Below are 15,504 nucleotides of genomic sequence, written 5' to 3'. Positions count from 1 at the left end.
CTGCAGGTACTCTGTCCAGCTGGGCATGCTGAGTAAGCATGGATTGTACACAGTGGGGTTGTAACCTAGTACCCTGATTTAAGTGTGGGAGACTCACAGGATTCCATCCCAGGGAGGTAAAGGCATGAGCCTGAGACCTCAAGGGGGAGGCACTTGGACAGAAAGGGAGAGGGAGAGCTTGTCCTGAACTGTGACACACAGCTAGAACCCAAAGAGAAAGAAACAGTCTGTCCTTTTTCTGATCTGATGTTCTATGGGGATTTTAAGAGGTAGTCTGTCCCTCCCTCCAAACCATCCACAAATGAGTTTCTTGGATTGCCAACTCTGGCACTAACCAAAGGCCTGGCAGGTTTCTGAAGCTCCTCTATATCCTGGGACCACAGATTCAAAACTGCTGCTTAAGCTCTACCTTGGAGGGAACAGACGTGCTGTCTACTCAACAACCATTACCACTGTGGTTTTGTGAGTTGTCCATTAGGACGTGCTTTTGCAGAGTATCTTGTTACCTTCTCGGACCTGCGTAGACTGAGGAGACCCAACATTGCACTTAAACTCAGGTACTTGTCATGCTGCACTACCACCACATCACAGCCATCTGCCATCCGACCAATTGCTACATCAGGATATTAAAGACACTCCAGTGCAGGCCACACGGCAGCTGTTAGTTTCCCATGAAACAGTACATATTGACTGCTACACCGAGACATTAAAAAACACCAGCACAGGCTACGTAGAAGCTGTTAGCTACCCATGAAATGGTGTGTATTGGCTAAGACATGAGCAGGTGGTTGGCCAATCTGCTTTCCTCTTGTTGGAATGAACATCTAGGTTAATTCTGTTCATTTCAAGTGAACACACACTCAAGTTTCAGTGGTTTTAGGTGAAGTAAATGTGACAGAAATAAAACAGCAAACTACATAGGTAGGGACAGCTACAGCCAGATGTGGAAATATTTAAAGATATTTTTGCTTTCAAAAAAATGTTTTAGGTCAATGGTCATTTTCATGCTCAGAAAACACAAGGACTGAAGGTGCTGACTAGAGCCAACCACGGGACAGGCAGTTGTTAAGCAAACTTCCCACGCACACTGCTCTGTAAATGCAGTTACCTCTGACCTGCAACACCCCCTGCTGTTCCAGTCTTGGGACTCCACATTGCTATGCAATAAAGCACAATCCTGACCTGCAACAATCCTGCTCTGTTCAACTCCAGATTTGCCAGTGACTCAAGACCTGCAACACTGCTACCATTCCAGTTCTTGTACTCTTCTGAGCAGGCATTGCTAATCATGCCATCATGGTGCAGTGATTTCTGATGCGGAAATAGTCCATCGGGACCTAGTATGAAACCTAGCAAACACATTTTCACTTGTGACCTAATCAGAATTTGAAAACAATTAACCCAGAACTGAAAGGCATGAATCTGATTATTTAACCCTTTGTTCTCACAAGAGTCTGGAGATCCCAATGGAAAACACAAAAGCATTTTGGGTTACTAGGCCAAACAAGAACCTTCTTTGTTCTGGGTGTGGGGAGGAGAGTCTTTCTCCTATACCATTCTGCTTGTTTACATGGTCACCTCTGGACACACTTATGATTCCAATCAGCAAGAATCCACGTATCCCACTAACTGAATAATGGCTGAGAGCAACGAGACTGCCCTGCTGTGTTAAATCAAACAAGTACAAGAATGCATGCATCTGAGGTGCTTTGCTAACTTCACTCACAATGACCAGAGTGAAGCCTCCATTCAACCATTTCTATTTTCAAACTAGTTTGCGGTTGCATGCTCTTAAAGTCCATTTAAAACCAACTCGGCATCAAAACAACAAAGAATGTGATAACAAGGCATAAATTACACATAATCCAAACTAAATTTTCTCCATATTTACATTTACATTTAGGCAAAATTTGAAATGAGGATTCTGTAGTTTGTTAATTTAGGAAAATCCAATTTTGACAAACAGTCAGCAAATCCAAGCTAGCTGCATAAGCAGGTGACTGGGTTGTGCAAGGTCCCTAAATTAAGCCAGGAGCAAACCATGGCAGTCTCAAGATCCATCCCAGCTCACAGACTGATTTGCTTTGCTTCCGGCTGGTCTTTGATATTGGAGCTCTCAGGAAGAGTGTACAATTCCTGTACAGAATCCTGCTCTACTCATTCTGATCCTCAGGAATCATGTCCACCGTCATATTTTTATAGTTTCTTTTGAAAAAGCCACAAAAAGTCTCTTCAAAAGTCTTTTGAAAGACATCAAGAAGAGCATTAAAAACATGTATTGTGTCCTTTATGTTTGTGTATATACATTATAACAATGAGCTAAATTCTGAGTTCCCCCTATTCAGTTAAAGTCGCAATAAGTCAGAGGAAGTTTAAGGACTGAGCAAAAGCTGAATAAGGAACTGAGCAAAAGATGAATAAGGAACTCAGAATTTGTCCCAATTATAATTTCTTACAGTTCTATAGCACCTTACATCCTTAAACCCTTCAAAAGGTATTGGCATGTAGCTACGGAATCACCCCCTCCCATGATTTTCTCCTCCCGCCTCCACATACCCACACTCTACTAAAATGAAGCCACTTCTGGAGTGGAACGTGGCAGCTGTTTAGCAGTTTAAGAGAAAATAAAAATGAATACTGTCTCCAACTGAAACTGTGGAGGAAATTTTAAGAGGCTGTATACATTTTCCTGAGTTGTAATCTGGCCAGGACAGTAAGGCCTTGAGAAAGACTTTGGGATCCTTCAGGATTTGTTTGTTTTTTAAAACAAATTATTTCATAACTCAGGGAAACTTTAAAAATTTATTAATTCACATTAATTAATTACCCTGCTGAAAAAACTGTAAGGGAGAACCCCAATGGTCCTGCATTCCCTCCCTCAGTAAAACATATCAGAATATCCACAGCTGAATGTGAACTCTCACTGAGGACAGGATAGTCGCTGGACTGCTGGGATCTTAATCAACAAGAATGACATGTGCTTGTAATTATGTCAACAAATATATTTACCTTAAAAAGGATGAAAATAATGAAAGCCAACAGCAAAAATCCACCAACAGAGCTTCCTATGACAACAGGCAAGGAATTGACTACTTGCGTTTTCAGCAAGATGACAGTAATCTAGAATAGAATCAAGGGTGGTTTAACAAATGCTCCAGTATAACTGCTTTGTCTTAACTAGGGGAGTGAGTTCACAGATTATAACGCCAGAAGGGACACTTTACATTTGGCCATCTTAAACTCATAATATTTGCTTGTGCCCTGCTTACTAAGCGATGTAGATCACTCTGTATCCATGACCTGTCCTCTTCTTTATTTACTGCTTCCTCAATCTCTGGGTCATCTGTAAACTTTCTCAGTTTTATGTTTATCATTTTATGGTTTCTTCAAGGCCACTGACAAAAAATGTTAAGCAGTGCAGGGCCAAGAACCAGTTCTCATGGGCCTCAACTAGAATAACACCTGCTTGATGAAGATTCCCATTTCCAATCTGAGTCCTTTCAATTAGCCAATTTTAATCCACTTAATGTGCGTAATGCTAATTTTGTATCATTCTACTTCTAGTTAAACTCATTCAGACTCCTTAAGAAGTCTCTGGGTGAAGCGATTGTCTCAGTGTCCCCTAATGACAACCCCCTATAATATAGTTTTTGTCTCCACTGAGGGGAAAAGGTGCAACTTTAAAACATGTTAACTAACACATTGAAATCCTGGTGAAGACAAGGCAGTTGTAGCTTTAATACATTAGCTGAAGCCAAGCAAGGAGCCTCGTTAACTTGTTAAAAATACACCTTTTTTCCAAATACAGATGTGGCCATATTTTCCGGATGGAGTAAATACCTCAAACTCCTCTTGCTTTGATGCTGGCAAGAAAGGAGATTCTATTGAGCTGAGCTCATTGGTAAAGGTTTCCACCAATGGGAGGAAAAGGCTCAAGTATTTGCTAACTAAAAAGAAACACTGAAAAATAGAGACAATACAGTTGAGTGACAGAGGTTACTTTGTGTATTGAAATGATGCTCCAGTACCACTGTATCTGCCCCTTGTCTTTCTTCACACTAGGCATCAGAGCACGAGCAGAGCTATATTTCTGATAGTCCCTGTGATACGACCTCTTGCTTCTCTCAATGCACTACAGTTATACGCGGCTCAGATTTATCTCACTACTTTAACAGCCTCTCCTGAAACATGAATTCTCTTCTCATGTACACCGACGCAAGCCCGCTGATTTCCCTGGGGTTTCTCCTGAATTACATTGATGTACGTGGAGGACAAATGTGCCTATTAAATATAACTGTATCAAGTGGCCAATTTCCCACCTGACATTATAAATTATAAACATATATATACATATATACATATATACATTATAAAAATGTTGGGATTTAGATTCAAATAGATGATTAAGAGGGAACGTGAATGCAGCCCATCTAAGATGAAACAGCTGCTCATCCTAATTGGCTGTATTCCCCACTCCCCCACCCCCATCAGGCTTCCAGGAGGTGCTTAAATGTATCTACTATCATTGAAACTTCTTTGAAGCTGACATATATTTGTGTTTCCAACTAGAAATTACCTTCTGGACTTAGGATAGTTCTCTGCATGACTGGGAATACAGTATGCATATTCCCAACCAGGCTGATAACTTCTCTGTGTACACCAATACATTCTCTTCATTCCCTTTTGTTCTCTCTGTGGTCCAAATCCTGGTTCAATTGAACTCAGCCAATGAGTCCAGGCCCTCCTAAATCACTCTATTTTAAGAGTTCAGCAGAAACATTTGCATTCCTCCCCTCAGTTGCTTCCTTCATTTCCATCCTGAGAAAGGGCCCTAGCTGCCTATATGGTGCTTGGATACCTCAGCTTTGTGGTTCTCTTCCTTCAGGCCCTCATACAGATGTTTGTTGAAGGTGATTTCCCCAATGACCAGAAGATCAGTTCTATCTTCTAAGAACTACAAAAGAGGGAAGGAAAAGACAAAGCAAATTATTATTTTAGACCTTTCATTTCTTCAGAGAAAAGCTGGCAAAATCATAGTCTAGCAAAGAGGTCCTCTGCCTCCTCCACAAACATAGTGGTTTTCCAAACTCAGAACTCAGCTGCATCAGTCAGTTCCCACTGCATCCCAATCAACGGAGTGTGTTCGAACCCGTACTGGAGCTCGGACTGACCAAATTCCAGATAGGATTGCACCCAAGATGCCCAGATTTTGCAGTTCTGGTTATGGGGACTGCTCATCAATTTAAGAAATTCACAGAAGGAGTTATCTCTTCCCCCTACATCTCAGAACTCTCACCTCAAAGTCTGTTAAGACCTGCTGGATGTTTTTCTAGCCAGAGGGTTAGAAATGGAATAACTGCAGTCCACTCACACAACTGAGACTCTAATGTGCTGGGGTTGTGTTACCCAGCATCCCCCTGCTCTGCTTGGATTTATGGAAGAATCAATAGTAAAACGGTACCTAGAAAAATCAATGTTTGCAGCACTGGAAATGCCATCCTCTGGAGGAATAGCCTCTGTGGATAACTAGAGGAGATGGCAACATCTCTTGTAGGAGCAGAGTCTCTCCTGAGAGCTGAAAGCACCATGATTAAAACTCCACCCTTGCTCTGCAGAGTCAGGAGATAACTTAGTACCTAAATGTCATTCAGGGTAAGGATTTCATAGGTGTCTCTGCAGAGATTCTATCCCACAAATGTGGGTTAACAGATTTTTAGCAAGAAAAGACAGACACGCACAGCTTTTGTGTATACCTGCTGAGAATCAGTTAAAGGCAACTCAGCTATCACAGTAACATTCTCTCTGTCGGACAGGATAGCACATTCCACACATTGGTACTGCACTTCTTTGCTGCCCTGAAAGTGAAAGGGATATCAACACTGAAAATATTTCTCAAAGCAAAATGTATGGCATGGAATCAAACTATTTCACTCTAAACAGGGGGTTCACGATTGCAATTTGCATGGAAATAGTTTGAGACTTCTAGAATGTACAAGCCATTTCACTAAATGCATGTTGTGTGTGTATTAAAAGCAAGCCATTCTTGGTTACAGCATGCAACACTTGTTACTCCACTTTTCAATAATGCTGTATGACTCACTGCATTGGTCACTACAAAGCCAATGTCCCAGGACAGAATCACAGGACCAGAAGGGACCTTGAGAGGTCTTCTAGTCCAATCCCCTGCACTCACGGCAGGACTAAGTATCATCTAAACCGTCCCTGACAGGTGTTTGTCTAACCTGCTCTTAAAAATCTCCAATGATGGAGATTCCACAATCTCCCTAGGCAATTTATTCTAGCGCTTAGATATGCATGGCACAGCAGATGCAGCACAGCCCTGCAGTAGCTGTCACTACCACCAGCAACCCTAATATAAAACAAGAGAACTAAAGGGCCACATACCAAGCACCATGACAGGCTCAAATCAAGTAATCAGATACACACAAAAACGTGCCCCAACATTAAAGTTACAAGATCGCTATATGGATCTAGGAAAATATAGTCTATCAGGTCAGGACTTTCAATTTTTTTTTTTTTAACATCCAGAACCATTATGCGCCTGTGTGTTAAAACCAAACTAAACTGAATCTTGGACTTAGCTCACTGCTTGCACCACAGAGAGCCTATGTTGTTACATTCTATGTAGATTTACTAACAGAGTATCTGCTGGGTGCTGCATTTCCCATTTCTGGAAAGACCGACAGTAACTAGTTTGTGTTTCCCTAGTACATCTGTGTAACAGCAGATACCAAGAAATCACTCACCGATAATTTGGTCTCTCTAGTACCGAATGGAAGAGACCATTCCTTCCCTATTGTGCAGACTGTTGTATTCTGGAAAGAGAGTAGTAGAAAATCTTGGTAGTTTCCCACACACCATTTGCCCAGAGCATGCCTAATAAAATGCCCAAAGAATCCCAGAAGCCCAATCCCATTGTCTGCCACCTTCTTCCCAAGACTGGTGATACTTGTAGTGGTGGCATGTTCAGCTACCAGCAGAGGAAGGGAGGCTCAGGGTCAGATTGCTCACGACACCACCAATTGGTCAGTTTAGGAGAGATGAACTCCAAAGTGTCTCTGGTCTGGTGGTCTTCACCTAGATATGTGTGACCACAACCTACTTGCAGTATGTGGGGCAAATGTATTGGAGAGCTATCCCCAAGCATTTGCCTGGAGCACAAAGGACTCATCTGCACTGTAGAATAGTGGAGTCCCCAGAATTCACTACAGCAGAGACTATTTTTTGGATTATATGATAAAGCCAAAGCTACGTCAACATTTCGGCACTCACTATATTCAGGGTGAGTGCTCTGTTGTTTATACAGTGCTATCCGCTCAGCGTGTATTGTGCTGTACAGCCAGTCCTGGAGACACAGCTCTCTGCCCCAGGAGGTGAGAGCCTGAAGGCCTTAGCTGGTTCAATACAGAATATGGCCATTGTCACCAGGGGCTCAATGGAGCGGAACCAGTGAAGGGCTGGTCCATCTCCCCACAGAGACGCAAGTGCCCTGCGGGAAACACTGAGAGCGAAGGGGCCTCGTCATCTCATGAGGGCAAGACAAAGTCACTCAGGGAGCACAGAGATGGGCAGACTGCGTGTGAGAGACACAGGGCACCCGGCACAGTGTGTGTGACATACATAGGGCATCCGGGGTGATGGGCACAGGGCACCTAAGGGGAGACAGGCACAGGGGAGACACATGGGGAGAACGGGGCTGACGGGCACGAGGAGGAGGTGACAGGCATGGGGGGGGAGGTGACGGGCGGGGGGGAGGTGACGGTGACAGACACAGGGCATGGGGGGGTGACAGGAAGGGGGGAGGTGACGGGCACGGGGGGGTGACGGGCCCGGGGGGAGAGGTGACGGACACAGGGCACGGGGGGGTGGTGACGGGCCCGGGGGTGAGGTGACGGACACGGGGGGAGACGGACACAGGAAACGGGGGGGTGACGGACACGGGGGAGGTGAAGGGTACGGGGGGAGGTGACGGACACAGGGCACACGGGAGGTGAAGGGTACGGGGGGGGGAGGTGACAGGCACAGGGCATGGGAGGGGTGACGGGCACGCGGGGGGGTGAGGTCAGGGAAACAGGGCACGGGGGGGGTGACGGGCACAGGGCACCGAGGGGCGACGGACCCGGGGCGCCTGGCACCGCCTCTCCCGTCGGCGCCGGGGGGCGGAGCAGCGACAGCCCGGGCCCAGCCCGCGTTCGCCCCCGCCAGCGGCTGCGGCAGGAGCGGCCCGGTGGGCGGGACTTCGCCCGGCCTCGCGAGACGCGGTTTGAAAGGGCGGGCGGGCGCGGCGGCTCTGGCTGAGGCGCGGCCGCGCCATGGAGCTGGCTGCGAGGCCCCAGCCGCGGCTGCTCCGCACCTACACGCGCCGGGGCGCCGGCCTGCGCCGCCTCCCGCCCCCGGCGCCCTGGCTGTCGCCGCCGCAGGACCGCGAGCGGCTCTTCGGCTCCAGCTCCGCCTCCGCCGGCTCGGCTTCCGCCGCCTCGTCCTCCGGCTCCGAGGACCCCGACTTCCAGCCCCCTGGCCCCCGCCAGCCGCGCCGGGGGCCGGCCCGCCGGAGGGGCGGCAGCGCGCGGCCGGCCAAGGAGAACCGGGCCCCCGCCGAGGGCTGCGCCGCGCCCGCCACCCCGCCGGGGAGGCACGTCACCCGCCGGCGCCGCTGGGGGGCGCTCCCGTCGCCGGGGCGCAGGGCGGGGCCCCCCCTGCTCTGCAGCACCCCGCAGCAGCCGGCGCCGGCCGGGGCGGAGAGCCGGCCGCTCCCCGCGGAGGAGAGTATCCTGGGCGGCGGCCAGGAGAACCGCTCCCCCGGTGCTGGGAGGGCGGCCTCGGGCCGGGCCCCCCGCCGACGTCACGGGCCCCCCCGGCCCCTGCTGGCCGAGCTGAGCTCCCTGACGCCGGGGAGCAGCGCGGCGGAGCCCGCGGCAGGGCTGGAGGGCAGCCTGGAGCTCTTCTCCCCGCCCCTGGCCGGGGCCAGCGACCGGGTCTCTCGTGGCCCACAGCGGCCCAGCGCCAGCCCCCTGGCGGGAGACTGGCGGGGCCGGAGCCAGCCGGCGCGCCCAGCATTTCCCCCCGGGGCCCCGAGGCCGCCTGCTTGCCGGTTATCCGAGAGCCGGTGTGTCCTCGTACCCTGCGGAGCCGCCCAGGGGGACTTGATCCAGCTTGTTCCCTCATCATTTCCGGGTAAACACAGACCGTCTGTTCCTACTCGGGGCCAGCCTGTGTCACCCCCTCATAAAACTGTGAGTAGAGATCATGTCCAAAGACTGACCTCACAAAAGGCAGAGAGGGCTCAGCGGACTACACCGGGGCCGTGCCCACTAGAAACTAGCCTAGGCCTGCAGAAACGTGCTAGCTGTCCTGGGGCTGCACTGCCCATTACGGGGAAGCCCCATGTCCTGGTACAAGGTAATACCAGTCCTGATGAGCCACATGATGATTTGAGAGGAAGCTCTCAGAAAAGGAGCTGGAACCTTAGCACAGACAAAAGCAGACACCACCTTCAGCCCTTGGTGGTCTTAAGCTCTCAAGTGGTACCAAACTGGTTGGCTGCTAATAATAAGAAGTTGGATGCTTGGCCCTCCTGGAGGGAAAACGATTGTCAGCAGCCAGTTTCCCCCTCTGCCTTGTCTGTAATCTCAGAAAAGAAGTCCAGAAGTAGCAAGGTCATTCCCAGAGATGGTGGTAGAGGCACCAGTAAAAAGGCCTGTATCAGTGGGTTCAGCTCCAGCCGATGGGGGAAACAGGCAAGGCGCCGCCCAGTCAGACGCAAGAATTCAAAAACTCCATGGCAGCAGGCTGATGGCTCCTTCTTTCAAGAACAAATGAGGCAAAGAGGAATGGAGAAAAATGCCCTAGAGATGTCGTCGTCTTTTCTGTGTGACTTTTCTTTCCTTAATGACTCCCAGTGGTGGGCCAGGGCTCGAGCATCTCTCTCTCTTCACAAGAAAAAGAAAGTTTCCACTGAGGAAAGTGCCTGTAGCAGCATCCCTTGTACTCCTTCCTCCAAATCTCAGCTTGCAGGGTACCATAAATCCCTGTTCATTCAAAGTGTCGGCTACTCTAACTGGCCCACTTCCTCCGTGCTCCTGCTGACTCCCATGAAGTCCCATTCTGTTCTGGAGGTGATGCTTACAGATGCAGAGAAGGTGTATGGGGAATGCCAGCAGGAGGGTCCTATCTCCTTTGAGGAATGTATTCCCCCAGATAAGATGAAGAACTGTTTGAAGATTGGGGAAGGAGTATTTGGGGAGGTGTTCCAAACGAACAGTGAGAAAGGAGCTGTGGCTTTAAAAATCATTCCTGTTGAGGGGACTGAGAGGGTCAATGGAGAAGCTCAGAAGAGCTTCAGTGAGATCTTGCCAGAGATGATAATCTCAAAGGAGCTCAGCCTTTTATCTCAGGAGGTAGAGAACAGGACTGTAGGGTTCATTGACTTGTACTCTGTGCACTGTGTCCAGGGGGCATATCCCAAGCATCTTCTGAAAGCCTGGGACAAATATCATGAACTGAATGGATCTGAAAATGACCGGCCCGACCTGTTTGGAGAACAGCAGCTGTTCATGATCCTGGAATTTGAATTTGGAGGCAATAACTTGGAGAATATGAGGAATCAGCTAAATTCATTGGCAACAGCAAAAAGCCTGCTGCATCAAGTTACTGCTTCCTTGGCTGTGGCAGAGGAGGGACTGTACTTTGAGCACAGAGACTTGCATTGGGGGAATATTCTGGTGAAGAAAACCAACTTGAAAGAGCTCAGTTATACTTTGAATGGAGCAGTTTATACAATCCCCACGAAAGGAATTCATGTGAACATCATAGATTACACCCTGTCTAGGATGGAGAAAGATGGGTTAACGGTCTTCTGTGATATTTCTACTGACAAAGAGCTGTTCCAAGGAAGAGGTGACTACCAGTTTGATATCTATAGGCAGATGAAAGAAGAGAATTCCAACAACTGGGCTGACTATCACCCCCATAGCAACGTCCTGTGGCTGCACTATTTGGCAGATAAACTTCTGAAAGAGGTAAACTACAAAAGAAAGCTATCATCATCCTCTGCCTTGAAAGGCATACATAAACAGCTCCGAAAGTTCCACAGAGAAGTCCTGAACTTTACCTCTGCAAGTGATGTTCTGCTCAATAGCAGCCTTTTCCACTGATCGAAATGGACCTTTGAATGAGCGATCACAACATGATGTCCTTGTACTGTCACTCCCTTTGCTGTATTTTTGGAATACTTAAACATTGGCACGGTGCAGATGGTAAATGACCTCTTATGTCCATGAGTTGAATAATTTCTAAGTGTTCAGCTAAAATAAGTGAAGATCCATTATTGCAAAAAAAAAATTGAAACATTTCACAGTTGAAATATTAAAAATGGTTCTACATATGTTAATTCCTTATTTTGAACTTTAAGCTCCTTTGCCACTTTTAGATCATTAAAACTGATGACTTAAATAAGCTACAGTAAAATCTAGCCTACTTTTCATTTCTCACATTGGAAAATGAAGACCTGACCTAATATTGCTAATACATTTGAGGCATTCCCTTATAAAAAATGTGGTTTTTTGTTTTTAATTAGCACTTGTATAGACCCAGCTTTAAACACATGCTCTTAGGTTGGCAAACTTCCTAGATTAGCAGAATGAATTTGACAGGTTACAATATGTAAACCTTGAAATAGAAAATTAGAGAAAATACTCCTGGATGCTGTAGGAAAACCCTGCTTGAATATGTTTTATCAGTAAGGCTATGATTTTGTCATGGATATTTTTAGTAAAAGTGATGGACTGGTCATGGGCAATAAACAAAAAAATCACAGAAGCTGTGACCTGTCCCTGACTTTTACTAAAAACATCCCTGACAAAATGGGGAGGGAGAAGGGTCCAGCACCCTGTCTCTCTGCCCCTCCCAACCCCCCGCAGTGGCTGGGAGCTGCAGAGACCCCATTGCCCAGTGGCCCCTGCTGCCCTGTGGGGGGGTGGGGATCCCCCACCGCCCATAATGGCAGGGGAGCTCTGGGGAGGCACCCATGGCCACTGAGCAGCTCGGGTCCCTCTACCATGCATCACCATGGTCACCACAAGTGGCAGCAGCCAGTCAGTTATGGGTCCTGCTACCTGCAGCTGCAAGAGGGTCCTTGGAGGCTGGGCTGCTGCTGGGTCCCCTGATGCCTGCAGCAGCTGGTCAGCTGCGGGGGCTCCCAATGTCATGGAGGTTGCTGGAGATCACAGATTCCACAACCTCCACGACAATCTTACCTTTATTTATCAGTAATGGTCTAAACCTGCTCTCCTGAAAGTCTGTGGAACAGGAATTGCACGTTGAAAAAGTTTTAAAAAAAAAAAAAATACCTGTGTTCTTGTTATATTTTTTGTTTGTAATACGATTCTTTTGTATGCTGATAGGAACCAAAATCTAACGTAATTTGAGCTCCAAAGCGGTTTTCCCCATTGATCTACGAAAGCAAATGCACATGAGAAAGGGTGAACAGTTGGCCCTAAAAAATCCAGCTACATCAATGTTATTAACTTTGTACCTACATGAAAGGAACTCCTTGTTCTCAGTGTCCTTGACTAACATTCACATATACTACTGGAGTTGGCCTGCAGACAAAAAGATAAATCAAACTAAATGGATCTTGCATTGTTATTGCTGCAAATTAGTTCACGCTGTAACTGATAGAGACATATCCCTCAAATAGAAGGGAAGTTATCACACATCCAGTTTTAGTGAAAGTCATGTTTATCTACACTTATTTTAAAGGGAAAGAATCTTGAATCTATTTAAATAGTTTCAGGTACTAGAGAGAAAAGGAGTACTTGTGGCACCTTTGAGACTAACCAATTTATTTGAGCATAAGCTTTCGTGAGCTACAGCTCACTTCATCGGTGAGCTACAGCTCACCGCATCACTGCATCCGATGAAGTGAACTGTAGCTCACGAAAGCTTATGCTCAAATAAATTGGTTAGTCTCTAAGGTGCCACAAGTACTCCTTTTCTTTTTGCGAATACAGACTAACACGGCTGTTACTCTGAAACCAGGTACTAAAGATGCCCCTGACTTTCCCTGCCAGTTAGGTGGTTTTACTATCACATTTTTTCAATCTCTCCCTCCCCTGGTGATATGTGAGACTCATACAAAATGGGAACCACCAACTATATGTAGTGTTGTCAAACACACAAAGTAAGAAATCTTAGGATCTATCAATTACAAGAATCACAAGATTACTGTAACAATAGTTGACTGTTTTAAACAATAAGGTTAATTAACATTTTTGTAGAGGAACAGCAATTCATAAACAACAAATTATGCTATAGTCTTAACAGGGTTCCCCTACTTCACTTTACCTCCAACACAGGTTTGTAAATGTGAGGAGAATATCAATAGCACTTGGCTACTCTGTAAGACTTACTTGGTAAGAACTGCACTGAAAGCATATCTGATTTCAAGTATGTGTTCTTCAATCAAAAGTAGTGCTATTTTCATTTACACTAAAAATAAAGGGTAAAACAACACATTTAGTTATCTACCTGGTGTGTATATATGCTATATTTATTTTCACTGTCGCTAAAGCTTCTATAGTTTGACATTTGCTGACAGTGACTTTATACAAGGAGAATGAAGAGAATTATTGCCACTGTACAGTCAAGAGCAGCTTTCGCAGAGCTACTAGCGGTCTGAACTTCATAAATGTAATATGGTAGGAATTCTGACCTTTCCTTTAGCATTTCCTGTCTCCCCATATTTCAAATACAAGAGTAGTGTGTGAGCATACAGCAATGCTCACATCTGTCATAGTTAAGGGTGATTCCACATGTGCAAGAAGCTTGCTGGCATGGTAGAAACACGTACAAAAACCTTCCCCTTCAACTATGCTTGCAGTAGAGTTGAAAGGCAAAAATTCCAGATTTAGCTGTCTAAAGTTAGTCAAATAAAATCTTTAGTTTCCTAACATCAGTTTCCTGATTTTCAAAGATGCTGAGCACCTGCTCATTCCTGTGGTCTTATTTTCCACACTTAAGTCCAGCTTTTTAGGTGCTAAATCATAGGTTTATATTCCTATCTTGTTTGAAAATGTTGACAAATGAGTCAAGTACAATTTTGTGCCCATTACTTGGGTATAAATATGGCCTCAGCTTTTTTTATTTTTAAAGGCTTACTTGCCTTCCCCCCAACCCCCTAGAAATCAGTCACAGACTTCCCTCCCCTCCCCCCCCCACCCCCAAAAGAATAGGAGAGGACAGCAAAGGACTCTGAAAACCTGTTTTCCCAGGCCCCAGTTAAGTGGGTGGAGGGAATTTAGTACCCACCATACCTTGCCTCCCTAAAATTGATGGGGGCCTCAACAAAAAATCCACTCGGCACATAACTGGGCCTGTGTTTTTGAAAAAAGTATACACTATACACTTTTTCCTACTGATGAAGAAGGGGTACTAGGTATCCTTCAGGAAAAAGTAGTAAATCAGGACTCTGCTTAAGTAATAAGTAAATTTGTTGGCTTTCCCATTCTCTCTCTAATTTCCAAAGAGAAAATATAATCCTCAGCTGGTAGGGGAATAATTTGTACATACATGGACATTTCTAAAAGAAGGGAGGGACGGATAAGTAGGGTTTCCATGGAACTGGCTCCCACAGGCCGATTAATGGAGAAGTATTAAGGAAATAGGAGGTGACTTATGTTTTCTCTTCTGTCTATAATATGACGAGTGAGAAAGGGCATGTCTTACTTTGTGACATTAATAGTGATGTTCGCAGTCTTATCTGGAAATAAAGCTTCATCTAATTGCCAAATCTCTGAAAAATGTGCCTATTATGAAGAAAGAGATTATTAAACAAAAGAAGCAAAATGAATATATGCAAATGTTTTTTTTTAATTCTCACTTTGCTACTTTTAAAATAGATTTAGTTGGATAATTTTATTGTCCAACTTTCTCTCCAGTATGTGATACATATGTATCACTATGTATAATGAAAAAACAGCTAAGGAACAGATATATGCCAATAGCTAGTGTGACAGTCAGGGTCCAGACACCCCAAGGGGAAAACAGAGGGTTTAAACTCCCAAAAAGAAGCAGTTAAACCAAATGATTGCATACTATGTTATTTTACTGTAAAAGTATATTGACTATGGTCTTTTACAGAAGCTTTTACTGGTCTGAAACTGATGGTTATCATGAGATATGTATAGAGACTGTGGTTATGAATGTATGTATTTGTGTACATAGAGAACTGTGCTCATAAGCTTTGGCTCCATCTCACAGCAGGGAGGTGAGCAATCAGACAGGGAGAGGCACCTCCCAAGCCAGATGTTTACACAAAACCGGACTCAAGTAACGATTCATTGTACAATCCAGGAACAGAGAAATCACGGGCCATTAGAGTTCGTGGTAAAACACTGAGGCAACTGGGAATTTTCCACTTTTCAATATCTATAATGAACTGAAGAATAAAACTGCAAACCCTTTTAAAATAAAAGGGGTTTGAAG

General features: G+C 45.8%; 2 protein-coding genes across 3 annotated transcripts in view; one reads left to right on the top strand and one right to left on the bottom strand.

The window, feature by feature from the left end:
- The window catches only part of P2RX5 (purinergic receptor P2X 5), a 55,807-nt gene extending 43,417 nt beyond the window's left edge, over positions 1–12,390 (bottom strand). The window contains exons 1-2 of one of the 2 annotated variants that reach the window (XM_077836528.1): positions 4,859–4,878; positions 3,010–3,120 (exon numbers count right to left, since the gene is read on the bottom strand). The gene's annotated coding sequence lies outside the window, so the exon portion shown is untranslated. Of the gene's footprint in view, positions 1–3,009; positions 3,121–4,858; positions 4,879–12,368 lie in introns of those variants that run through there. The other variant, XM_077836529.1, reaches the window with a different exon arrangement.
- Positions 8,334–12,848, top strand: HASPIN (histone H3 associated protein kinase). Its single transcript, XM_077836928.1, has one exon. It carries the CDS (start codon positions 8,334–8,336, stop codon positions 11,172–11,174), a length of 2,841 nt encoding a protein of 946 aa, XP_077693054.1. The 3' UTR covers positions 11,175–12,848.
- Positions 12,849–15,504: the final 2,656 nt, after the last annotated feature.

This window comes from Eretmochelys imbricata, chromosome 17 (genome assembly GCF_965152235.1).
Source record: "Eretmochelys imbricata isolate rEreImb1 chromosome 17, rEreImb1.hap1, whole genome shotgun sequence".
NCBI classification, from domain to species: domain Eukaryota; kingdom Metazoa; phylum Chordata; order Testudines; family Cheloniidae; genus Eretmochelys; species Eretmochelys imbricata.
Note: the sequence above shows the minus strand (reverse complement) of the source record. Positions and strands in the feature narration are given on the sequence as shown.